The following is a 27,468-nucleotide window of genomic DNA, read 5'->3' as shown; positions in this document are numbered from 1 at the left end:
TTCCATTCTGGGCCCGCTCCACCTGACTGCTGTAGGAGAGTGAGCCTACTTTTATTATGGCTAAAGTATAGTAGTCGATGAATTAATTATGAATTAACTCGACTCGTTAAAATTTAGGACTGATTTTACCTCGGAGTAGGGCACCACACAAAAATAAGACAGGTATTAAACCTTCCCCAAAGTTTAATAAACATCCTGTTAGTTATTTAACGTAATTGATGGTTTAAATTTGATCAGTCTCGTCTTGAACGCGTTAATTCGTACCACAGCCTTTATCAGGCTGCACGGACACTTTCTGCACGGAACGGAAGACTCTCACAACGACGTAAGGTTATAAACATTTATTTAACTACACTACCGTTCAAAAGTTTGGGATCACTTAGAAATTTCCTTATTTTTGAAAGAAAAGCACTGTTTTTTTAAACAGTGCTTTAAACTAATCTAAGTTTAAACTAATTTATACATTGCTAATGTGGTAAATGACTATTCTGGATGCAAATGTCTAGGTGTATAGACGCCCATTTCCAGCAACTATACCTCCAGTGTTCTAATGGTACAACGGTTTGCTCATTGGGTCAGAAGGCTAATGGACGATTAGAAAACCCTTGTGCAATTATGTTAGCACAGCTGAAAACAGTTTAGCTGGTTAGAGAAGCTATAAAACTGACCTTCCTTTGGGCTAGTTGAGTATCTGGAGCATCACATTTGTGGGGACGATTATACGCTCAAAATGGCCAGAAAAAGAGAACTTTCATGTGAAACTCGACAATCTATTCTTGTTCTTAGAAATGAAGGCTATTCCATGCGAGAAATTGCCAAGAATCTGAAGATTTCCTACAACGGTGTGTACTACTCCCTTCAGAGAACAGCACAAACAGGCTCTAACCAGAGTAGAAAGAGAAGTGGGAGGCCCCGCTGCACAACTCAGCAAGAAGAAAAGTACATTAGAGTCTCTAGTTTGAGAAATAGACGCCTCACAGGTCCTCAACTGGCAGCTTCATTAAATAGTACCCGCAAAACGGCAGTGTCAACATCTACAGTGAAGAGGCGACTCCGTGATGCTGGCCTTCAGGGCAGAGTGGCAAAGAAAAAGCCATATCTGAGACTGGCCAATACAAGAAGAAGATTAATATGGGCAAAAGAACACAGACATTGGACAGAGGAAGATTGGAAAAAAAGTGTTATGGACGGACGAATCGAAGTTTGAGGTGTTTGGATCACACGGAAGAACATTTGTGAGACGCAGAACAACTGAAAAGATGCTGGAAGAGTGCCTGACGCCATCTATCAAGCATTGTGGGGGTAACGTGATGGTCTGGGGTTGCTTTGGTGCTGGTAAGGTGGGAGATTGGTTCAGTGTTAAAGGGATTCTCAATAAGGAAGGCTATCACTCCATTTTGCAACGCCATGCCATACCCTGTGGACAGCGCTTGATTGGAGCCAATTTCATCCTACAACAGGACAATGGCCCAAAGCATACCTCCAAGTTGTGCAAGAACTATTTAGAGAAGAAGCAGGCAGCTGGTATTCTATCTGCAATGGAGTGGCCAGCGCATTCACCATATCTAAACCCCATTGAGCTGTTGTGGGAGCAGCTTGACCGTATGGTACGCAAGAAGTGCCCATCCAGCTTATCCAACTTGTGGGAGGGGCTTCTAGAAGCATGGGGTGAAATTTCTCCTGATTACCTCAACAAATGAACAGCTAGAATGCCCAAGGTCTGCAATGCTGCAATTGCTGCAAATGGAGGATTCTTTGACGAAAGCAAAGTTTGAAGGAAAACATTTTTTATTTCAAATAAAAATCATTATTTCTAACCTTGTAAATGTCTTGACTATATTTTCTATTCATTTTACAACTCATGGTGGTAAATAAGTGTGACTTTTCATGGAAAACACAAAATTTTCTGGGTGACCCCAAACTTTTGAACGGTAGTGTACCTAACAAGGAGAATACAGGATAGTGCAACACTGAATAGACAAGTGAAAAAAAGGTTAAATGTTGATATAAGAAGCTTAAGACCAGAGTGATTTAGACCTAAGGGGCTGGTTTTTAATATCACTGGCGGACAAAAGCTAGCTCTAATCAGCCTGCCAACAGAACTCGTATCAGAATTTAACTGTCACCAACGTTTAACCAAGAGTTGCATTAAAAGGCCAACCTTACTTTGCTGTTGATTAACAGTCGCCCTGGCTTCTTACAGTATCGATGCAGGTTCCGTGGGTCCGCGTCTGGTGTTTGGCGGACCTCCGCTCGGTTTGTAGACTGGGTCAGCTGTGCGGTTGGATCGGCGGGTCTCGTCGGGTCCCGTCGTGGCTCTTTAGGTGGCTTGCCTCTGGAGGTGGTTTGTGGGTTGACAGAAGGGTTCTGATCGGTTCTGTGGGGCTGGAGTCGCGAGTTCGATGCAATTTGCCGGCCGGACAAAAAGGCAAAGACAGCACGAGGGGTTTAACTATACTTATAAAAGATAAAAAAAATGTGTCGTAGAAAACTTAAAAAGGTCACGCGATAAAAATAGATTAACAAACGAAAAAACTTTAGTAAGAAACAAAATATAAAGTACGTCTCTTGTTAACTTTGGGTTAACAAAGGAACGAACAGCAGGAGGGGTGGTCAGAGGTGCGAAAAGGTAGAGATGCAGGAGAGGAGGTGCATAGAGCGACGAGTGTGAAGAGAGAGAGGTCAAGAGAGCTGGGGTGAAGAGAGAGCAGAGACAGCAGTCTCTTCCTTTTCTACTCAGAAAAGGGGGGTGTCTCGGTTTAACCGATCCCTTTGACTCTGAGCGAATCAACTGCTTTTTTACGCCGGAATTCTAATTCTAAGATTAAACTATCTTTGGTTGATTTTCCATTATTAAGCTTTCTGATATCCAATTTAACCAAAATCTTTAGGCAGACAGTTTTAACAGATACAGATACTACATATCATCACATTCTCCTAGATATATTGACGGGCCTATTATTAAAACACAAATTATTTCAGGAATTAGACAGAGACTTTGCACTTCTGAAACCACAAAAACATAACCACAACAAGATACAAATAATGCATATACTGTTACACACTTGAAAAGAATGTCTTTGAACAGCCAGTTGCGATGAAACATCGAACTTTAACTGTTTTCCAAACTTCTACACAAAGTTCTGTTCTGTAGATTTTATTACTGAAAGTCCATCTGTCTCCCAACAAAGCACAGCTCCTCCAGTTCGAATTGCGGTCAGATTTGACGTTGATATAGGTTAAAAGGGGTCCTTCATTCTGGAGTTCTGGGTTTTTTATTACCCTAGGAGGGTTTGAGGTTGTTATCTCCTATCGAAACCAGTATAAAAATGTCTTTATCTACGGCTCCCTTACTGGGACACTGAGCAGACCAACCAGACACACAGAAGTCCTTAAACAGCACTTCCTCTGGAGGTCCTACACCGCCATCACATTGGTGAACTATTGCAGTAAATGGCCTGAAGTGGCATTAACATCAGATGTTACGTGCGCTACTGTCAGGCCACCCCCTTTTTTCGCTGAAAAGTAGTTTACTGATTCAAGAGAATACTGAGATCTTCAGAAGCTAATTTCAGTGAGGAATTATTCTTTAAAAAAAAGGGATATGTGGTATATACGTGTGTGCCTGCACTGTACTGCCATGAATTCTGAACAATAATATACTCTGTGCCACATTAACGCTTGCTAAAGTGTCCATCCAATTTTCCAAACATTTTGGCATTTATGTTGATTATCTAGAGCTCATATAATCTGCCCTTTGCCCTGATGGACAGCAGCAGCTCATAAAGAAGGAGCCACAACAAATGTTGTAACATTGCTCTAGTAATAAAAAAAAATGTTTGTATGAGGGCGACACGGTAGTGGGGTGGTTAGCACTGGTTCTTCCTGTGTCTGCGTGGGTTCTCTCCAGGTTCTCCGGCTTCCTCCCACAGTCTAAAGACATGTATGTGTTGGGTTAATTGATGACTCTAAATTCCCGATAGGTGTGAATGTGTTTGTGAATGGTTGTCTGTCTCTGTTTGTCTCTATGTGCCCTGCAATAGACTGGCGTCATGTCCAGGGTGTACAACGCCTCACGCCCGATGTCAGCTGGGATTGGCTCCAGCTTTACCGCGACCCTGATAGGGACAAGCGGTTGAAGATGAATGAATGTTTGTATGAGCCAGTTGTAGCCTCAGAGCTTTGCTCTTGGTATTTTGCCAACCAGGAACAAGATCCAGAATGGAACCAGCTATAACAGCGGAGCTGTAGTTGTAACAAAGCTGTGGTGGTGTCTCACTCAGTGGTACAGCTGTCTTAGCTCTTAAGAATAAATTTATTTGGTGAAAAATGCAATATTTTTCCCATTACATGACAATAATGTACTGTGCATATAGTCAACTTATAATCATAGGGATAATGATAACTAACTAAGTTGTTGCTCTCACACAAGTCATTATGCCTTGACGGCCATCCTCCATAGAGCCGGGTCTGTTTTGACCTTCCTGACTGTTAAAAGGAATGTTTTCATCAACACTTTTGCTGTTACCATCGCGGTTTGGTCATGGAGGACTTAAGATAAGATATTCCTTAATTAGTCCCACAAAGAGGACATTTCCTTATTACAGCAGCAAGTGGATAGCAAACATAAAAGAAGCATCAATAAGAAACAGTAAATTGTATAAAAATAGCTTTGTCCTCATCCTCCTCTCTCACACCTCCTACACTGAGTCGAGGGGGTTTCCTAGGACAGAGCTGGCCTTCCTGATCAGTCTGTCTAGCCTCTTCCTGTCAGCCACAGAGATGCTGCTCCCCCAGCAGACCATCCACACCTTGTTGGGTCTCTGTAAACCATGAATAAGTCATAGTGTGGTATTTACCTTCTCTATATGTAGTGTCTTGAGATAACTTGTGTGATAATTTGGCACTATAAATAAAATAAATAAATACTAAAAAATTGAATTGAATTACAGAAATGTGAGCTGTCTCATTAAAAATCACTTCCTACAGTTAGTCCATGTACCGATGGTGGTAACTTCTCTCTCTCACAAACGGCGGTTTGTGTGTAAAATGGTAGGAATTTTAGGTAGATTTTATGAACGCAAAGGTAAGGATGTCTACCTGCAGGGATGGCTGCATGAGAGTAGAGAGAAAGACTATTTTATGCTGTCTATGTTCAGCTCTCTGCTTTATTCCACTGTTTCAAGTTCACTTTTAGCTGTACAGGAGTCAAAGGCAGGAACTTCATGAGCTTCATAATAAAAGCTTTTAAATAACAAAATAACTAGGGACTTTTATTTTGAAGCATTTACAGGAAATAAATGTGTATACAGTGCCTATACTGTAGCCTGAATTGATGATACATAAAAAATATGTTTTTTTCCAGCATGATTTACACATTTTGCCTTACAACATTCAAGTGGAATTTTTTTTTCAAAATTTCAGAAAATTAATAAAAAACTATTATCTAGAATAGCAGGGTTGTAAAAGTGATGAGTCACCAGATGTAATACTTTGCGGAGGAACCTTTTGCTTTAATTACAGCCATCAGCCTTTTTGGATATGTCTCTAGATTGGGGAATATTTCCTCCTTCTCCCTTTCAGAACTGTTGGAATTCAGTCAAATTCTGTGGTGGGTGTGATGGACTGACTCTTCAAGTCCATCCGCAGATTTTCTATAGGATTTAGGTCAGGGCTCTGACTAAGCCTCTCTAGGACATTCACCTTCCTGTCCTTTAGCCACTGTGTTGTTTTTCTGGCATCGTGTTTTGGGTCGTTCATGCTGGAAGGTGAACCACCTGCCCATTTTCAAGTGTCTAACAGAGGGCTGCAGGTTTTCCTCAAGAAGTTGGGTGTACTTGGAAGCCCACTACATAATGCTTCCACCACCATGCTTCACTGTAGGGATGGTGTGTCTTAGGTGGTGTGCTGTTTTTGGTTTCTGACAAATATAGAGCTTAGAGTTCAGCCTAAAAAATTCAATTTGGGTCTCATCTGACCATATAACCTTTTGCCATATGGCACCAACCTCTGCCATTAAGACTTGTAACTCCTTCAAGGTCGCCATGGGCCTCTTGGTAGCTTCCCTGTCAGGTGGAGGCCAATTTACTTGGTGTGTGATCTGGAAGGTGATTGGTTATTCCTGAGAATGTTTATAATGGTTATTTTAAAGGGACTCATCACTAGGAAGTGTCCTCAGCATCATCAGGAATAACAGTAAGACTATTACTAGAGCTAGCAGTGGGTCCCAGGTTTGTTGGAATGCTGTCAAAGAGCCCCTCTGTGAAAACCTTAACTTCTCTAACCTTAGACATTGTAAAATGTCATGTACCCTTATCTGACCATACGTGGAATGTAGGGTCGTGCAGGAAGGGAGAAACGCATAGTTATTAACAACTGGGGCATGGATTGAAGCCCTTTGCAAGCCGCACTGCTTCCTGAACTAGATCCAGATTTTTATGGTATTGGCGACAAGCAGATTAGATGAGACCTTGTGGGCATTTATGGGGAGCTGTGAGCAAAGAGCAGGAAGAAGATATCTCAGTGTGAGCCCAAGGCAGGCAGACATCTGTAACTTCACCACAGAGCTAATATAAAAGTTTATTAATGCTGCAGGCCCAGAATTAGTGGTGGAAATTAGGGAGTGCTAGTCCCCCTTCAGGATTAGGTAGTTGAAGAATATGTTTTTTGATACGGGCTGGTGTATTCTGCCAAAAAAAGGCGTTAAGTTGTTGGTCTAGATTAGTGAAGAATGACTTGTTAAGAAAATTGGGAGACTTTGAAAAATATACAGAAACTTTGGTAATATTACCATCTTAATAAGATTAAACTGGCCTGCAAGGGACAGGGGGAGGCCCCCCCATCTGGACAAGTCCGACTTGCATTTATCTAATAGTGGCAGGAAGTTCTTTTGAAAAAGGTCACTGAAAGAACTGGTGATAAACACCCCCAAATACTTGAACCCCTTGTTAGCTGTTTTAAAGGGGAATATGGATTGAAGGAGATGTCTCGCCAAGTTGTTGACAAAAAATAAGTCACTCTTCTGAATATTCAACTTATGAATAAAATAAGTTGAATAGGAGTTAATTTCTATGGGAGTAGCCCTTAGATTGGTCACAATGTTACTTTCTTGTTTCTTTTATGTTGTTTTGTTGGGTTTTATGTGTGTTTGAGTTTCTTTTTTCTTTTTTTTTGTTCTGTTTTACCTTCCTCCTTACTCTCTTCCTGCACTACTAATACTTACAATAACTCAGAATACTTCAGGTCATGCAGTGTCATTCTAACTTATTATAACTCTTCCTATGGCTAATGCTGTAAAGACAGGTACTGGAGTGCGTCTGATTTCCTGGAATACTAAGGGAATGAACTACACAATCAAAATAGTTAAGGTCCTGACACAGTTACAGCACCTTAATGGGGATGTGATGTTTCAGCAGGAAACACATCTCAAATCAGCTGACACTCCACGTATTAAGAGGGTGTGGATGAGCCACTTATTTCATTCCAAATTTACAGATAGCGTTAGAGGGGCAGCGATCATCATTTAGAAAAGGGTCCTGTTAGAGCTCACAAATGTAATCCTAGATACTGACGGCCGTTATGTCATAGTTTCGGGCATGCTCCAGAACACACCGGTGGTCTTTTCAATTTATGCATTCACATTGGACAATAAACAGTTTTTACAAGGCTATTTGCCAAAATCCCAAATGCTGACAGTCACCGTATTATCATAGGTGGGGACTTCAACCTGGTGCAGGATGTGACTCTTGACAGATCTTCTTCTACACAGGTTACACTATGCAAATCATCACACATAGTAAAAACATTTGCACCACAGTTGGGAATGTTGGATCCCTGGAGGTTTAGAAATCCCCATGGGAAAGCTTTCTCTTTTTTCCCCATGTGCACCACACATTCTACCGAATTGATTTCTTCTTACTCGAAAAACAATCTCCTCAACTGTGGGAATGCAAGTGAATACCACCCAATAGTCACTTCTGACCATGCTCCTACCACAGTTGACATTAGTTTTCCACGGGATACAATTCCTCGTTCACCATGGAGGTTCAGCTCACACTTACTGTCGGACAGTAAGTTTAAAGATGTTGCAACTCAAATACACTTTCACATAGAGTTTAATGACCCCCCACCCCCCAGGTCAATCTCCTGGTCCCGATGGTTTTACAGTTGAGTTCTTTAAAGCTCACTTTATTACTCACACTATTAGCCCCCATCCTTGAGAGAATGTTCAAATGACTACTTTACTGAAGGCAGACTGCCAGCGAACTTGTATGAGGCATCTATTTCATTGCTCCTGAACAAAGACAGGGATCCTACTTCATGTGGCAGCAACAGACCAGTCTCACTTAAACGTAGATTGTAAGATCCTTGCCTCACCTTCAGCCTTCAAAGTGTGACTTCATTGATAATTTCGCTAGACCAGACAGGCTTCAGATTAGGTAGATGTCCATTCTTAAATACCAGAAAGCTGCTCAACATCATATTCTCACCGGGGTCGGACACTCTCGAGGTCCTAGTGGCGCTGGATGAAGACACACCGGATCTCGGGTCAACATGTCCACAGTGCGTCCATTTAGTGATTTCTGTTAAAAACTCTGACAGACAGAATATCAGCAGGCGGTCAGGACTGTAACTACTAATGTTGCGTTCTAAAAATAAACTCTGGTCAGTCCGGGGCTGTTAAAGCACAGCTATACAGTCAGCAACACAGAAACTCACGGTTATCTGTCAAATGAGACAATATTACTATTGTAGAGACTTTCGGGGTCCTAAAACATGAAAGTATCAAAAATTGCGGGAGCAAGAATCAACCCATGCCTACTCCATCTCAGCCAAACCAGAAGTCCCCGCTCTTCTTTCTTTTTAATGATAAATACTTTCAAAATAATAACCATTAAAACTACAAAGACAAGCTACACAGAGCTATGATCCAGATGTCGTGGACAAAGCAAATGGATGAGGACATAGTTCTGCTCACAGCTGAGTAAGTTGTCCTCAGGTACATGTGTGTTCACACTGTTGAAAGAGTGTGGATGCATATGATTCAAACCACCACTAAATGTGACCTGAGTGATCCGATCTCAGTGGGTCCTCAATGCATCCTGGGTGCAATCACATCTTTACTTAGAGCTGTCCACTTGTGATCTCATCCCTCAGGATGGATTCAGGAAACTGTTCTGAATGGGGCCCCAGACTCCAATATGTTTTTATAAACAGTTCTGCTTCAGTGTATAAACTGTAACTACCTAGATATTTTTATGCATCCCTACTGATGAGTCCTCATGGACTCCAGGATGAATAGAATAGATTTTGTAGGTCAAAGGTAAAGTCACTGTGACCTCATAAAACACGTATTTGATATGCTAGTTTTGACAGCATTTCACAGGAAGTGGTCTGGGAGGACAGTGTGATCACGCCCTAAGGGCGACCCGGACTTTAGGGTACTTGTCCCCCCTCCCTCTCCCCCCCGCGCCCCAGCCCCGTTTGTACTCACACTACCTGGGCCTCGGCCAGTGCTTCTTGCTGTCCATACGCCATCACGCCGTAACACGTCACACGCATTGATCGCGTGTGTGTGGCTTTGTTTACAAATCTTTCCACAGACCTCGGAGTTTTTGTGCGTCTTGTCGACTGTTTTTGAATATTTTCATCCGACCAAATCTGCAGTAAACACAACGTGAACCTTTCACCACCATTGTTGTTGTTGTTAAATGTCCGCGCATGGTCTGTCCTTCTATTTACATGTCCGAACAGGCGGACATAACGCTACTGCCGTAGGGCTCGTGCTCGTGCGCACGCTCGTGCTCGTACATGTGCAAACGGCTCCGCTAAAGCCCACCTATTTCAAGCGGGCCGTGGCGGCCCAGCTGGCCCCAGTTGAGCGCGGAGCGGGTGCGCTCACACTACTTAAAGGTACTAGGCTTTAGCTGAAAAACCGTTTTGGCCGAGGCCAAAAGGACAGTGTGAGCACGCTGTTAAGAGCTGTGTGGAATATTTTTAAACTTCAAATTTGTTCGTTATGTTGACGTTCAAATTCTGAGTCAACCTGGAATAGCGCACAGCTGCAGATAAAGGTGAGGCTACACTAATAATATTGGTATTATACTATTTGTAGAATTCCACTGGAGATCAAAATTAGAGAACAAATGATTAATACTTGATTTATTCGTTTTTGTATTGTTCAGAATGTGATAGAATATCCACTGTGGCTATACCACTGCTCTACTAAAATAAAATATTAGTCAATTAAATACTTAAGTTAAACAAGGCACTTCAACAAAAACCTTTATTTTGTGTAAAAACAGAAGCCCCATAGAGAATCTCTGGAAAATCCTTGGCAACAAAGTAATGTCTAAGAAACCCACTACAGTTACTGAACTGTGGAAGAGAGTGAAGAAGAATGGACCAAGATCAAACCAGAGCAGTGTGAGAAAAACTAGTGATGTCCTGTGGGCGCAGATGTGCTATGTGCTGAAGTTATTCAAAGTAAGCAAAAACAACATGCTAGTACAGCAGTGGTATAGACACAGCCGTTATTCTATCAAATTATGAACAATAAAAAAAATAAATAACAGTATTTGAGAATGAAACAAGTAGTTATAATTTGTTCTCTAATTTTGATCTCCAGTGTCTATTATGTAAGTCGGGACAGTCTGGTTGTAAACAAAAACTTGACAGGTTGGTGGCGACATACAAACAGAAGGCAGTAATTCTAGTTCATTTTGCAGTGGCATTGATGTTATTTACCATGGTATTTGTTTCATTAGCTTCAGATTGTGGGAGAGAGAATTAAAAGCCGGTGTCACATGCCCAAAACATTTTTTGTTTGTTTCTTGAATAAGCTTAATTTTTTTCGTACAGCTGATGGAGACCAATAACACTCAGACACTCACACTGGGTCATATATTGGCAAGCAAAATATCCAGATTTTGCCATATTAGTTGCATGGCAGACTTGGTTTAACTCCCTGCCCGTAGAAAGAGCCTAATTTGCTGGCTGCTGCAGTTGGCAGCTGATGTAAAGAGATAAGAAGCACTGAGACATGTTTCATGAGAAATTATGGTTGAGTATATTCCTCTCTCTCATCTTCAACCGCTTATTCGGTGTCGGGTCACGGGGGAAGCAGCTCTAGCAGGGGACCCCAAACTTCCCTTTCCCGGGCCACATTAACCAGCTCTAACTGGGGGACCCCGAGGCGTTCCCAGGCCAGTGTGGAGATATAATCTCTCCACCTAGTCCTGGTTCTCCGAGGCCTCCTCCCAGCTGGACTTTCCTGGAACACCTCCCTATGGAGGCGCCCAGGGGGCATCCTTACTAGATGCCCTAACCACCTAAACTGGCTCCTTTCAGCGCAATGGAGCAGCGGCTCTACTCCGAGTTCCTCACGGATGGCTGAACTTATCACCCTATCTCTATGGGAGACTCCAGCCACCCTCCTGAGAAATATCATTTCGGCCGCTTGTACCGGCGATCTCGTTGTTTCGGTCATGACCCAGCTTTTATGACCATAGGTGAGGGTAGAAACAAAAAATTGACAGGTAGGTCAAGAGCTTTGCCTTCCAGCTCAGCTCTCTTTTCGTCACAACGGTGCGGTAGAGCGACTGCAATACAGCCCCCGCTGCTCAGATTCTCCAGCCAAACTCACGCTCCATCGTCCCCTCACTCATGAACAAGATCCCGAGGTACTTGAACTCCTTCACTTGGGGTAAGGACTCATTCCCTACCTGGAGTAAGCAATCCACTGGTTTCCTGCTGAGAGCCATGGCCTCAGATTTAGAGATGCTGATCCTCATCCCAGCCGCTTCACACTCGGCTGCGAACCGATCCAGTGAGTGCTGAAGGTCACTGACCGACGATGCCATCAGGACCACATCATCTGCAAAAAGCAGAGACGAGATCCTAAGCCCACCGAACTGCAGCCCCTCCCCACCACGACTACGCCTCGATATCCTGTCCATGAAAATCACAAACAGGATTGGTGACAAAGCGCACCCCTGGCGGAGGCCAACCCCCACCGGGAACGAATCCGACTTACTGCCGAGGATCCGGACACAGCTCTCGCTTTGGGTGTACAGAGATGGGATGGCCCACAGAAGTGACCCCCTCACCCCATACTCCCACAGCAACTTCCACAGTATCTCCCTGGGGACCTGGTCATATGCTTTCTCCAGATCCACAAAGCACATGTAGACTGGATGGGCATACTCCCAGGCCCCCTGCAGGATCCCTGCGAGAGTGAAGAGCTGGTCCTTTGTTCCACGTCCAGGACGGAATCTGAAATAAATTTAACTTCTTCTAATAAATAACATTTTCTACATTGCGGTCATTGAGTCCATCCTATGCACATCCATCACGGTCTGGTTTGGTACGGCCACAAAAAAATCAGGTCAGCTAAGAAAATCATTGGTGTCCCCCTGCCCTCCCTCCTGGACTTGTGTTTAGCAAGAACCAAAAAGCGGGCTGGGAAAATGACTGAAAAAAAACAAAAACAGCTTCTTTTATATATGTATAATTGTATAGAAGATCCTACTTCATATTACATATATTACATATATGTATTGTATATATCCGTACCTGCCTATTTTTGCCATCAGGATTATATATTTGTATATTTGTCCCAATTTATTATTATTATTATTATTATTATTATTTAAATATTATGTGTACTAAGTGTCTACATATATCTACCTGTCTGAGAGCGTGAACACCTACCGAGGTCAAATTTCATGTATGTGTGCATACTTGGCCATTAAAGCTGATTCTGATTCTGACTTTCAACATTGTAGTTAAGGGTTCGGAAGACAGACACACTTGAGTGTGTTTTCCATAGTTCCCGCTCAGGGAATAGGCTCTGAATCAAATTTTCAGTTTTAAAATTTTCAAAACAAGTCATTTTTCTTCTCTGTTTTAGCTGGTCAGTCGGAAAGACAAGGCCACATTTGAGAAGCTAAACTATCTGACATCCAAGGAAGAGAACTACAACTGCATGAGAGAATACATCCGCTCCCTGAAGATGGTGCCCTGTATTCCTTACCTAGGTAAGTCCTCCATCTATGCCTCAATATGTCAACATGCCCTGCTTTAAGTCCTTTTAAAGGCCCCAGTCTCCAGGACTACATCAAAACAACGACTAGTCCAGTTCCAGTGGGTAGTTTTAAGCCCTGCATACACATATACAATTCACCACAAAACCATCATGTAGTATACCATACCAAAGTAAAGTTTATACGTTTCAATGTTTCTACACACATTCTAGTTGGATTTCTCCAAAGCACTGTCGCGTTCTTGAGATTTCAGTTTAAAGTGGGGTTGAATTTTGGTATAAGCTTGGAGTGGATGCATACAAACAGAAGGCAGTAATTAAATACATTTCAATTCAATTTTAAAAACATGAAACCAGGTAAAAGACATAACCTATTAATAGTGGATAATACATAAACAATTATTTAAGGTTGTGCGACTTTACATTTAGAACTATAAGTACCCTAGGCATAACATAACCCTGTCCTCTTGAAAGGCTTTGTGGCATTTTGTTTTATGCATCACTGTAAGTTATGTGTGTATATTTAATTAAATTTGATTGCAGTGAATAGGATATGTGGGTGTAGGGCAACCTTCAGCATAGGAAGTAAACACACTTGCCACAACATTGATTTACATGGCTGACTAGCCATTTCATGTAGCCATAATTAGCGTTTGTATTTTTTCAGGCATACATCTAAACTAACAATCACATCGCTGGATGTTTATGCCAGTGGTGATTGCTCTAAGACTGCAAGGGAAGCTCAGCTTCCCATAAAGTGTCACAAAAAAAAAGACTGCTGTGTGTACATTTTATTGACTAAATACGCACTAGAAAGCCTTCATCTTTTGTTCAGAATCAGCTACTTATCACAGGTAACCGGCGCAACTTCTTGGCTGGCCCAGACGCTTGGCTTCTGCATGATGATTGATAGCTAAATGAGCGAATCAGCGATCTTGAAGAATAAACATCCAGCGGATGTTATTCTGAACTAATCTGGAGACTTTACCGATCCACAGAGACTTTGTCTTTGTTAAAAACGACTAGCGTGGTGTTTGGCGACTCTGTTCTGTCACTCTGCGGTTTCTTTCCCCAACGAGCAGCGGCAGCTGCGGAGCTTCTTCCCCCGTCACTCACACTCACACTCACAGACGGTCAGACTTCACAGTAGCCTGGCGCAGTAGCTCCAGCTGGGCCAAGCCCGTTTAAGCAGCCTAGCTCTGCTGCCATTGAGAGGTCACTGGTCAAGTCCCTGGAAAAGACCCCTAGTTGGTGCGACAAGGTCCCAGATCATTTTCTTAAAAAGGAACGAAGGGTAGAATTTACTTATAAATAAACAAACACATTTATGATGTAGGCCGGAAAAATTATCTTCTCCTCCTTGAAGGACCAGTAGCCCGCCACTGCTTTATGCCAACTTTACAACTTAACCTGAGTGTTTGCTGTTAAAATGCTGAAGCATCAACGTTGTGGTATTATAATACACTAATTCAATGTACACACTGCACAGAGTTTTCCTTTAGTGTAAGCTTGAAGTGGTCCCAAACTTTTGATTGTTTCTATAGTTTTCTGACAGTTTCTCCTCTTTCCTCTTCGTTGCTTACTCTCATCTTCTCTATTATGCTTTCCTTGCCGGCTTCTTAACATTGTGTCTGCCTAAGTGCGTTGTCCTCTGTGCTTCTTTTTCTTCTTTGTTTTCCTTCTTGTTTGCGGCATTTGGAAATTTTTTGCTCATTACTGCCACCTGTCTAATACTCTGTGCAAAACAGGGTACTCTGTACTGTATATAGTTTGGATCAAACGCAGCATCGATTCGAAGCCTTTTTGTCTCAATGATTTTTAATAATCGAGTTACTCGAGGAATTGGTTCAGCCTTAAAATAATATATAACATATAATGAAGTATTTATCAAGTATACGATATATGTACTCTAAGCCCAACCTTACCAAAACTAATCCATGTGATTGTCGTGAGGATGAAGGAATTTAGACGTATCATGAAGTCATGTTGTTCTCTCCACTTTTGGGGGCTTTGGGAAATTGGAGAAGCTGTTCTCATAGGGAATGAATTGAACCTCTGCAGCGGTGTGTGCATCATACATATGTGTGTAACGCTGTCAGTGCCGCGGTTTGTGCGAACGATCATGCGATGTATTGAATCAGATGGGATGGCCTTTTCTTGAACTGCCTTCCACTCACATGTGTAGACGACATGGTCTCTGTCCATTGAGGTCAACTGCTTGCTGTTTTGCCAGGTAAGAGAGTCTTCAGCATTGCCGTGGTATCGGCCCACTCGCAGCCCACTTTGGTCCGGTCCAGTTTTACAGCAGCTTGTAGGTGCCCTGGTCCGCCAGTAGATGTTCTCTACGGCGCTTGATCTAAAGTGCATTTAGGGTGTGTCCGTCTCCACTTTTGGGGGTTTGGAAAAATTGGAGAAGCAGTGGTTTTCTTCTGAGAAAACTAGAGCTCTTGGAACGAATTTCAAGAATCGGAATATACAAACCCCAATTCACATGAAGTCGGGACGTTCAGTAAAACGTAAATAAAAACAAAATACAATGATCCTTTTCAACCTATATTCAATTGAATTCACTACAAAGATAAGATATTTAATGTTCAAACTGATAAACTTTATTGTTTTTTTTCAAATATTCAGTCATTTTAAATTCGATGCCTGCAACACGTTCCAAAAAAGCTGGGACAGAGTCAACAAGATTGGAAAAGTTGAGGAAAGCTCAAAAACACCTGTTTGGAACATTCCACAGGTGAACAGGTTCATTGGAAACAGGTGAGTGTCATGATTGGGTATAAAAGGAGCATCCCTGAAAGGCTCAGTCGTTCACAGGCAAGGATGGGGCAAGGTTCATCACTTTGTGAACAACTGTTTGAGCAAATAGTCCAACAGTTCAAGAACAATGTTTTCTCAATGTACATTTGCAAGGAATTTAGGGATTTCATCATCAACAGTCCATAATATCATCAAAGAAGAAAATTACCAATCAGATTGTTAACAGAGCAAAGTTCAAAAGCCAGCATCTGTGATGGTATGGGGGGTGTTAGTGCCCAGGGCATCTGTGAAGGCACCATTAATGCTGAAAGGTACATACAGGTTTTGGAGCAACATAGGCTTCCATCCAAGCAACGTCTTTTTCATGGATGTCCCTGCTTATTTCAGCAAGACAATGCCAAGCCACATCCTGCACATGTTCCAACAGAGTGGTAAAAGAGTAAAGGTACAAGAATGGCCTGCTGCAGTCCAGACCTGGTGACCAAATAAGATGAAATTAAGGGCTACAAAAGGAACACTTTTCTGAAAGTCTTTTTCTTTTTCTTCTTCTTCTTCTTCTTCTTCTTCTTCTTCTTCATCTTCAAATCAACCTTTATTGATATGGCGCTTTTCATACAGAAAAGTATCGCAAAGTGCCTCACAGAGATGTACAGAAAAAGAGAAACATCAGAAGATAAAACACAGAGATTAAAACAGTAAAAAAGGATAAAAAGTGCTCTGATTAGCACTGCCTAAAATAAATCAATTAACTAAAAGCCTGATTAAAAAGATGGGTCTTAAGCCTCTTTTTAAAAACCTCAACAGACTCTGCGACCCTGACTGTTCCACAGTGGGGGCCCATAATAACTGAAAGCCGCCTCCCCGTGCTTTTTTGAACTTACCTGTGGTATGGTTAAAAGGCCGGTGCCAGAGGACCTTAGGGTCTGCGTCGGCCGATAAGGTAAAAGCAAATCAGATAGGTAAGAGGGCCCAAGACCGTTAAGACACTTAAAAACTAGTAGAAGAACTTTAAAATCAATCCTGAAACGCACGGGGAGCCAATGCAGCGACTTTAAAACTGGTGTTATGTGCTCCCGCCCTCTGGTCCTTGTCAGCACTCGTGCAGCTGAGTTTTGTAATAATTGTAGATTCGAAATGCTCTTTTTGGGAAGGCCAGAGAGCAGGGCATTACAGTAGTCTATACGACAAGAGATAAAAGCATGCATCAGCACCTCCGTGCTGGCCTGAGAGAGAAACGGGCAGACTCTGGCTATGTTCTTAAGATGGTAAAAACCTATTTTTGTTATATTTTTGATGTGTGGAATAAAACTGAGCTCAGAGTCAAAAATCACACCCAGATTTTTTACAGATTGTGATTACATTTCTGTAACTTTGGTAAAAGTTTCTCTTTCTGGTCCTCAGGACCAATGAGTAAAATCTCTGTTTTGTCCTGGTTGAGCTGTAGGAAATTTCCTGCCATCCGTGTCTTGATTTCTAAAATTAGTTAAAAAGGACATCAATAGGTCCTGTGTCATCGGGAGACACAGCGATATACAGTTGCGTATCGTCAGCATGACTATGAAAGCTGATGCCGTGCCTCCTGATGACGTCCCCAAGGGGAAGCATGTAAAGATTAAAAAGAGTTGGACCTAAAATTGACCCTTGGGGAACACCACACTTTATTTTGTGGGTTTCTGAGGAACATGTATCCATACTTACAAAGAAGTGTCGATCTGTGAGGTAAGAAATGAACCAGTTAAGAACAGTACCAGAGAAGCCGACCAGGTTCTTCCGTCTATCTAATAAAATGTGATGGTCTACTGTATCGAAGGCGGCGGTTAGATCCAGTAGTACCAAGACTGTGAGTTCATTGTTATCCAATTTGCACCTGATGTCGTTTTAAATCTTTAAAAGGGCTGTCTCTGTACTGTGGTTCGCCCTGAAACCAGACCGGCACTTCTCAAAAATGTTGTTTGCAATTAAAAAGTAATTTACTTGATTGAAATCAAGGTAATGGAGAAGGTTTAAAAATTCTCTCGACATAGGATCTGAGGAATTATCTATGTGTAAATTAAAATCACCGGTTATTAGTATTCTGTTATACATTAGCACAGGTGCAGGTGCATCAGTGCCAAGCCATGTCTCTGTAAGGAGAATGCTGTCTAGGTTATTATCTAAAATTACATCGTTAGTAGAGTGAGGGGCAGAGGAGGCGTGTGTAGTGTGGGAGGGTGAAGGTGAGTGTGGAGCAGAGGGTCCGTGTGCACGTGTATCAGTAGTGAGTCAGTGGGTCGTTTGTGCAGATTGTACAGCGTACTGTAAATTAGCCGAAAGCATGCGGCTACCCAGCGTGCTGGGGTGGAGGCCATCGCTCCTGAAGAACTCTGAACGGCCCCAAAACAGGTTAAAAATTGGCGATAAAACCAATGTTGAGGGCTGTGCATGCTGATTGGGGCCAGCTGTGGAGACTGAGCAATCTGCTAAAATGCCCTGCTCCACGGACTACTGTGGGGATTGGGCCAGAAATAAAAACAGACTTACCACAGGTACTTAAAAAGGATAAAAGACCATTAAAATCCTTTTTGGTCAGCTCTGACTGCTCCCGGGCTAAGTCGTTGGTCCCAACATGAACTATCACCCGACTGATAGTGGAAGGGAGTGAGAGCAGCAGCCCCGGGAGCTTGTCCAGGATATCTGGCACGGTTGCTCCAGGAAAACAGCGAGTGACAGCATTGAAGAAGCGAATATTCCTGACGATGGAGTCCCTGGTTATCAGTGTGGTCGGGGAGAAGAGGGGAGGTGGCGGCTGGAGGTGGTCAGTCTCGGCAGGTGTGTGATGTGACGGGGGTCCTGGGGCCTTGAACCCAGATGGAGGATCCTCTGTCGGCTCAGTGCGAGGAAGACGTCCAGACCGTCTGAGTACGGCGTCCCTTAACATCTGCCCGTCTGGACACTAATTTCCCACGGTGAGGTGACAGTGTCGGCCGATGTCGGAGCAACAGCAGGGTGACCTGGGTGAGCCGTGGCGTCATCGGACAGTACCGTGTAGCGGTTGGAGAGGTCCAGGTGCGGTGGCGATGCAGACGGGACCGCCTGACTGGTCCCACCACGGACCACCACCTCAGCCCATGACTCCTGATGGTTAGGAGTTGAGCAGGAAGAATGTTGAAGGTTGGCGACGGGGTCCCATTTGATGGTGGTGTCCTGGATAGTTGCGTTGAGGGAAGTGATGTGTTTGGACTGCTGAGATGCTACTTCCATGAAACTGATTTGTTTGGACTGCTGTGAAGCTACTTCCATGAAACCGGACAGGAGTGAGTCCTTCTTTTTCAGTTCATTGGAGAGGCGACGGATGTCTTCTTTCAGGTCAGCAATCTTTTTATTTGCTTTTTGAAGGACTGTGTAGCCCTCACATGGCGTGGTAGGCATAATAGTTAGTGTGTGTGTCTGCTTGTCCGTGTCAAATCACGCTAGTAGCTACTAGCTACACACAAATCACGCTAGTAGCTACTAGCTTCACACTAAACACTCCAGGCTGTGTAAGATCACTGATGCAGATGATTCAAACGGCCTCTAAAGCAGGTAGAGGTTCTGTATACAGTACAGTGTAAGTGTCAAAACACTCAATCCACAGGGAAACACTTATTAAGGTTTGTTCTTTTTGAATTTGTCTCCCGCCGCACAGCTCATGCGTAGTGTCGCTCATGCGTAGTGTCGCTCATGCGTCTCACACTTCTTCGACTTAATCATCTTCTTCTTCTTCTTCTTCGACTTAATCATATTCTTCTTATTATTATTTCAGTTTATTTATCAGCTGTCCTTAAACTTTTTGTATCTATTTTACATGGATTTATAAATAACACAGTGTTGAAAAAGAAATCATTTTGGAAGTATTTTATTTATTAAAGTTTCTGGTGTGCATATCAACAAAATCACTCAAAGCCCACATAGAGCAGGACACACAGATATTACAATCACATGATGTATGTTTGTGTGTGCTTTTGTTGATTTGTGTGCAATTTTGTTGTATGAGCTTAAACAAGATAAACAGCCTCTATCTGCAGGATGAATACAATTAAAAAGAAATTCTGCACAGATTCTGTAACACTGCTTCAGCCTTTGCATTTTGAAGCAACACTGTGAATATAAAGCAACCAACAAAAAAAGACCAAGATCAAGGATTCCTGCTTTTTTTATATAAAAATGGAAATTCTTTGATGTTTGCTGATTAAAATATGTTGAGTTTTGAATGACTAGAGTGTTAATGGAAGGTGTTGGCACTGGGTCGCATCATCATGGTCACTTTCTTCAGAGAATAAGCTCCTCCTCTGAACTCAGCCCAGTAGACCCCGTCCTGGTAGCGGCTGCGGTAATGCCCACCACGGTACCACACGCCATTCAGGTTGGAGTGAGCACAGGCATTATACCACCATCCTCCCTTCTGGTAGTGGGCACAGTTACCTGGCAATACAAGGAGTCAAATCATACTCAGTGTGTTTACATGCAGTTTAAAAACCTGATCATATTTGGGTTAAGGCAATACTCCGGTTTCTCAAACGGTGTGTAAACACCTTACCCTGGGTATAATCAGAGTTTTCATACCCAGTTCCAGTTTACAGATCTAGAGAACTGCTTCAGTACTCGGACTATTTGTGCATGTAAGCAGCATTAAGCAACGATGTATAATCAGGTTAATTGTAGAACACCCCCCCCCCCCCCGCACTGTAGTGGTTTTTGAGGGGGCCCCACCATGACAAGTAACATCAGTAGCTATAAAACCCATTTCTGTCGTAATTCTGTCAAAAGGTCGTCCATTTTCTTCCTGCTTTCCAAGTTGCTGTGATTTTAACAATCAGAATCAGAATCAGAAATACTTTAATAATCCCAGGGGGAAATAGTTTTTCTTTCATACTCCAGCTATATAAACAACATGTTTAATATTATACAGATAACATATTTAGAAAAAAAAAGAAATATAAAATGGTATATAAACTGTATATATATATATATTTTAAAAAATTACAATGGTAATATATACAGATCAAAAGTACTGTAATAACGTGCAATGTACCGTTACAATGTGCAAAGAACAGATTGTTTATAATTGAGCACCTATTACAGAGAGGGGGTGACAGACTCTCCAAGGGTTGCATTGTATAGTTTAATGACCACAGGCAGGATAGATTTCCTGTGGCGCTCTGTGGTACATCTGGGTGCAAGGAGTCTTCATAAAACATCCTCAGCATCGTCCGGCAGATAAAGGACCTCAGCTTTCTCAGGAAGAAGAGTCGATTTTGGCCCTTTTTTTAGACAGCCTCTGCGTTTCTAGACCAGTTCAATTTATTATTAAAGTACACCCCCAGATACTTGTACTTCTCTGTAGTGTCCACAGCAACCCCCTGGATGGAGAGAGTGGTCACAGGTGTTTTCACCCTCCCCAGATCCACTATGAGCTCCTTTGTCTTAGTCAGGTTGAGCTGCAGATGTTCCGCTCACTCCAAGTCATACGGTCCTTTATTCACTTTCATCCCCCTTTCCAATGCAGCCAACTATTGCTGAGTCATCAGAAAACTTCTGAAGGTGGCATGCGCAGTTCTGTAGGTGTAAATATTGTGGTCTGCCCATCAGGTAATCCGAAATCCAGGACACGATGGGGGCCTCCACCTGCATCGCAGCCATCTTCTCATCCAGTAGAGCCAGACGGATGGTGTTGAATGCACTGGAGTCAAGTCAAAGAACATGGCTCTCACAGTGCTCGCAGGCTTGTCCAGATGACTGTAGACTCTGTTCAGCAAGTAGGTGATGCAGTCCTCAACTCCCAGACGGGGCTGGTAAACAAACTGAAGTAGATCAGTGAAGGGCATGACCATTGGCCTTAGCTGCTCCAGGACGAGTCTCTCCATGGTCTTCATGATGTGGGACGTCAGGGCCACCGGTCTGTAGTCCTGAGGGCCACTGGGTTGCGGCGTCTTTGGTACAGGCACGAGGCAGGACGTCTTCCACAGCATAGGGACCCTCTGGAGGTGCAGGCTCAGGCTGAAGATTTGACCCAGTACTCCACACAGCTGGGGGGCACAGGCTTTAAGCACACTTGGAAATACGCCATTGGGCCTGCGGCTTTGCCAGGGTGGGCTCTTGTCAACTGTTCTCCCACCAGGTGGCGTGATGGACACCGTAGAGGTGTCTGTTGGGAGAAACCTGAGGTCGTCAGGTTGTGGAGGACATGATGTAGATCAGGGGAGAGGGGTCGAATAGGTAGGTGTAAAGTGAGGTGGTGAGAGGAGGGGAGGGGGTCTGTAAGGAGGAGGAGTAGGGGAAGATAAAGTGGCAGTCGCTGAAGGGCAGCCATCTGCAGAGTCCTGTGGGGGATGGCCGCTGTATCAAATCTATTGAGAAATAGGTTCAGTTCGTTGGCCTGGTCCACACGGTCCTCCAACCCTGTGCTACCAGTCTTCTGGAGCCCGGTGATGGTTCTCATGCCACTCATCACGTTGCTTATGTTGTTACGCTGGAGTTTATTCTCTAGCTTTCTCCTATAATTGTCTTTATACCCCTTGCACTCTCCTCAACTCATCACTGTTGCCATCTCTGAATGCTCTCTTCTTTTCATTCAGGATGGGCTTAATGTCCTTGAGGTTCCAGGGTTTATTATTAGCGTAACAGTTTACCGTCCAGCCTGGGACATTGCAGTCCTCACAAAACTGATGTATCCTGTGATGCGCTCATTGAGCCCATCGATGTACTCCCTGTGTGGCTCACAAAGTGCAGGCCAGTCAGTCACTTCAAAGCAGCCCTGCAGTGTCTCAAGCCTCCTCAGACCACCTCCTCACAGTCCTTGTGTCATAAAAACAGAGGGGAGACACGGCTTAAATCTTCTCCTCTCCATAAGCCCTTCCCGCCTCGACCCTCCTCTATTGCCCAGACCTTGCTCCCCACCTCTGCGTGTGCATGTAAACTTTCTGAATGACATTCTCTAACCATATGGTCTCCTGCTGGTTACGGGGTAAGGGTAACAATTGATCATGTGTGTTCACTGTCTGCATCAATGAATGTATAAATGGATGCTTGCACCTTGGCTTGAGAATATTTATTCATACCTTCATACTTTCCTAGATAAAGTAAAATCAGAGCTGCTTTCACTAAAATGATGCTGGTCTACCATAAAGGTCAGTCCAACTTAATTGAGCCTTAAGACTTAGGTGGTGCTTAGCAAAATTTGAAGGAGCAGCATATCCCTAAAGTAAGAAAAGCAGGTCCACTTTGAAGGTGTCCACCTTTTTAAGGTGAGTTCACCTTAAGTGAGCGTGTGCTGAAATTGTTCCTAGCTTCGAGGCTGACTCCCTTCACTTTAGTTACCAGGTGGAACTTGTTTTGGGTCTTGAGGAGTTTTAGCATTTATTCACTGACGCATAAACTCTATTCACACACTGCACTGCTGCAATCACACCTGCACCGTTACTGCTGACTTCCTACTCACCATCAAATACACACTCTCTGTAGACCACTCACTTGCTAAAATTTTGCACACCTACACACTTAGGCTGTTATTAGGAGTTAAAGGAGGAGGACTCCTAAAACGAGTTTGCTACTTGTTTAACCGTTTGTTAGATTGAAACGCATCTTAAAAATACATTTAAGTGAACAACTTCCTTTTTTTAAGCCTGGTGGGAAGTCAACCTACTGAACACACATCAGTATATTAGAAACTAGCATGTTTATACAACCCCAATTCAGATGAAGCTGGGACGTTATGTAATACAAAAATAAAAACAAAATATAATTATTTGCAAATCCTTTTCAATTTATATTGAATATATTACAAAAACAAGATATTTAATGTTCAAACTGATAAACTGATGAACTGATAAACACTCATTTTGAATTTGATGCCTGCTTGCTCACTATTATTTATACCAGCCCACCCTAGTTTTGCTGACTCAACCCGGCTCTGATGAGAGATGTCATGTCAGTTTTCATTACATTTGCTAATACAATATTTCTAATATAATGTATCTGCATTGATGTCAACTTAAGCCAGCAAATCCGGTCATTAAGTCGGACGAAACACCCTTTCAAAATATTATTTCTGGGTCCTAACACTGTCGAGCAAAAGAAGCAATGACTCAGATCTGTTAAACCAACATCTCTTTATACTGCCATCCAAGACTACCCACTTTTCCTGTGCAGCATGGTATGGGGCAAGAGCCTCTCCAAGAACATTACACCAGTCTATTACTGGGCAGTGTTGTATTCAGGGTTTTCCCTGGGCTTTTATAGGGCTGAAGTGCAAATGATGTCATACACTCATATTGCATATGGGTGACATAATTGCGCAGTTATATGAAAAAGCTAAATTTGGAGGAGTGGTTTGACAAGAAAATGGTAATAGCTGGTCCACCTTAAAAGCCCACCTTAAGTCAGTGAGCCTGTGTTGAACTGACTTCTGAAGTTGTCCAGCTCCAGCAGGTAATGTTAGCAAGCAAGAGTTTGTCTTCGTGCTGAGGTTTTATAGCATTTCTTCACCAACAAATAAACTTGCACTGCTACAGTAACAGCTGTAATGTTACTGCTAACTCCACACTCACCGCCACAGACACCTCCATTTCTGTCTCCATTTAGCTATTGCCACTGTCAGTGGACTTCGCTCACTGCTGTTCTCATAGGGAATAATTTAAACCTCTGCAGCGGTGTGTGCATCATACATGTTGTGTGTGTGTGTGTATGTGTTTGTAACACTGTCATTGTTTGTGTGAACCATAATGCAACAAGTTTGTAGAAGACAATGAGCAGATGCTCTTTCTGTGTGACGGCTCATCCAGATGCTTTCCTCATTGTTTTTACGTTCATATGCTTAGGCGTCAGGCAAAAACTCTTAGGCGCTGCACATAAGCTGTATAGTGGCGGGTAAAACCCTGGTACCATCTCGTCATTGTGGATAATAACTCAACCCTGAATACAACCCTGTTATCTTTTACTTGCCCTCATGTAATAAGGAGTGGCACATACAGTAAGTAGCCATAATTAATGTGGAGAACCTGCGATGTATTGAATAAGATGAGATGGCCTTTTCTTGCACTGCATTCCACTCACCTGTGTAGACGTCATGGTCTCTGTCCAGTGTGGTAAACTGCTTGCTGTTGTGCCAGGTAAGAGAGTCTCCAGCATTGCCGTGGTAATGGCCCACTCGCAGCCTGTAGAAGTCGGCCTCAGACTCGACACGGAAGCTGGCGTACTCTGCAAAGGTTTTGCGTCCTGTCCAGTCTTCCAGAGTCACCAGCAGCTTGTAGGTGCCCTGGTTGGTCAGCCAGTAGATGTTCTCTAGGCCCAACCAGTATTCACCATCAATGTTTCCAAACCCTTGCTGTGAAAGCAGAAAGACAATTAGTCAAGATTAATCCTTTGCTACTGTTCCTAACACATGCTTTAATAGGAATGCTGATTTTCTTGTTTTACAATTTACAAGAAAGAAGTTGTTTTTCCTCCCCTTGGATACAGCCATAGCCTTCCAGCAACAAACCACCCATGTTTTCCAAGCATCTGTGAAAGACTGGTATAATGTCAGAGTGAAAGGCCAAGAGCAGTGGCATAATGGCAGGACGTGTTTAAGATCCTCTCCATCAGAGCTCAGTGTGTTTGAATCACAGGTTTCAATTACATCACACATGGGTTCAGTCAGGAGGGAGACCTCGTCCCTGCCAAATGTGAGCATGTAATTGGCTTCAAGTGCCTTGTTGACTCATTGAGGTTGGGTTTGGGAATGTTTGGGCTGCGGGACAACTTGGAAGTACTCCCCTGTGCTTTGGTCTTGAGATTAAAGTACTGAGAAGAGAACCCATATTGAGATGTCCTCACTTTAGGCCATGTGATGTTAATCTTGGCAACTAAGTATTTCACGCTATACACCAGTATTTACATAATGTGGAGCTCCAACGGTAGTAAGTGGGGAACAGAGCATGGTTATGAGGTCCTTGGATCATAAGCAATATACCAATATGATATTAGATTGTGAAGGATTAGAGAATGGTGACGATCTACCAAAGCAGAGAGATGGTAGTATTGTCTGTAGGGAACATTCTATACACTCTTCTATGCTCTGCACAGACACATCAGGGTTATTTTTCCTCAGCCAATCCCACTATTGGCTAGTCCGCCTCATGCACCGCCCTAAAGCCATGCCGATCAACCAATCATAGTGAACTTCAGGCAGTGACAAGGATTTCTCATCCCTATAACTTTTGATTCAAAGAGCAGAGGGAAGTCATGGCTGAAAATGAAAACGAAACTACCATGTCCTTACAGCACACCAGCGTCCAACTATTGTGTCGTATCAACGCCCCCTGTCCCCACTTATGCACAGAATTTGTGGAACAAGCTGTAAAATATACGGCTAAAAAAAGGTATATGTCCCGTGCACCAGCGGACTCCTAATGTTTTTAACAAAGAGGCAGTGCCGTCACGTGACAGGATCTGCCTTTCTGCCCAAACCTGCCACACAGTCCCGCAAGGTGAGCACATCAGGTCAACCACCTAAAGTAACAACATCCTAAACAGTCTGCGAAGAGTGAATCAGCCACACCACAGCCAGCAGAGGCAACTGGTAGCTTTAGGTAGCTTTTGATAAATGTCCATTGACACAAGTTGGCAGAATTGCACAAACTGATTAAATCATTTTCAGAAAGGTTCTTTGGCCTAATTGCTTTGTTTTATATTGGAGATCAAATGATTCATTCTTGATTTATTCTCATATAAATGTTATATGTTTTATTGTTCAAAATTGATATGATATGTGCTGTGGCTTTACCACTGCTGTACTAGCACGTTTTTTTAAATCACTACCGTCATTACTTTGTTGCCAAGGATTTTCCATAGATTCTCTGTGGGGTTTAGATCTGTACTCTGGGCTGGCCATTTCAATGTTTCAATATCCTTAGCTTCAAAGAACTGCTTCACCTGTTTTGCGGTGTGACAGGGGGCATTGTCTTGCATAAAAACTTCAGCTGATTGAGAGACAATTGCATGTTGATTAAGGAGTTCCACATCAACATTTGCATTTACCCTGCCATGTAGCTGTACAAGAGGCCCAACTCCTGCTGCATTCCCCAAACCATGACATGACATTGCTAAAGTTCAATTTTATTTTATTTACTGAACCTAAAGTGTGTAAAGAAGTCAGTTAAATTTGGAGGAGGAAGATTCAGAGTCCAGATCCAAACCCCATAGAAAATCTCTGGAAAATCCTTGGCAACAAAGTAATGTCTAAGAAACCCATTACAGTTACTGAACTGTGGAAGAGACTGAGTCAGATTGGACCAACATCAAACCAGAGCAGTGTCAGAAACTAATTATGTCCTGTGGGCGCAGATGTGCTGAAGTCATTCAAAGCTGTGGCCTCTACACTTCCTGTTCATTTTTGAATCCTCTAGAAGAAAACATTGTTGAAATCTTCTCTTCTGTCACAACAGTTACTGTTTTTTGATTTTGATCACTGTTTTTTTCACAAAATAAAGGTTTTTGTTGAAGTGCCTTAGTTATTTAAAAAAACATGCTAGTACAGCAGTGGTATATAGACAGGATACTCTATCAAATTATGAACAATAAAAAATAACAGTAATTCAGAATAAATCAAGTATTTATACTTTATTCTCTAATTTTGATCATCACTGTATATTTTCTCTTTTATA

The 27,468-nt window shown here is 42.8% G+C and overlaps 2 protein-coding genes across 4 annotated transcripts in view; one reads left to right on the top strand and one right to left on the bottom strand.

The window, feature by feature from the left end:
* Positions 1–27,468, top strand: part of LOC310958610 (ras-specific guanine nucleotide-releasing factor RalGPS1) — a 279,502-nt gene that overhangs the window by 80,848 nt on the left and 171,186 nt on the right. The window contains exon 8 of the mRNA XM_083929621.1: positions 12,911–13,037. Coding sequence (XP_083785747.1) covers positions 12,911–13,037 — 127 coding nt within the window. The remainder of the gene's footprint in view (positions 1–12,910; positions 13,038–27,468) is intronic.
* Positions 19,709–27,468, bottom strand: part of LOC310958611 (angiopoietin-related protein 2-like) — a 113,151-nt gene continuing 105,391 nt past the window's right edge. For all 3 annotated transcript variants that reach the window (XM_083929624.1, XM_083929622.1, XM_083929623.1), the window contains exons 4-5: positions 24,878–25,148; positions 19,709–20,248 (exon numbers count right to left, since the gene is read on the bottom strand). In XM_083929624.1, the coding sequence (XP_083785750.1) occupies positions 20,049–20,248; positions 24,878–25,148 (471 nt within the window). In that variant the 3' untranslated portion in view covers positions 19,709–20,048. The remainder of the gene's footprint in view (positions 20,249–24,877; positions 25,149–27,468) is intronic.

This window comes from Echiichthys vipera, assembly GCF_963691815.1.
Source record: "Echiichthys vipera genome assembly, chromosome: 16".
Classification (NCBI taxonomy): Eukaryota; Metazoa; Chordata; class Actinopteri; order Perciformes; family Trachinidae; genus Echiichthys; species Echiichthys vipera.
This window is presented reverse-complemented; position numbering and strand designations above follow the sequence as displayed.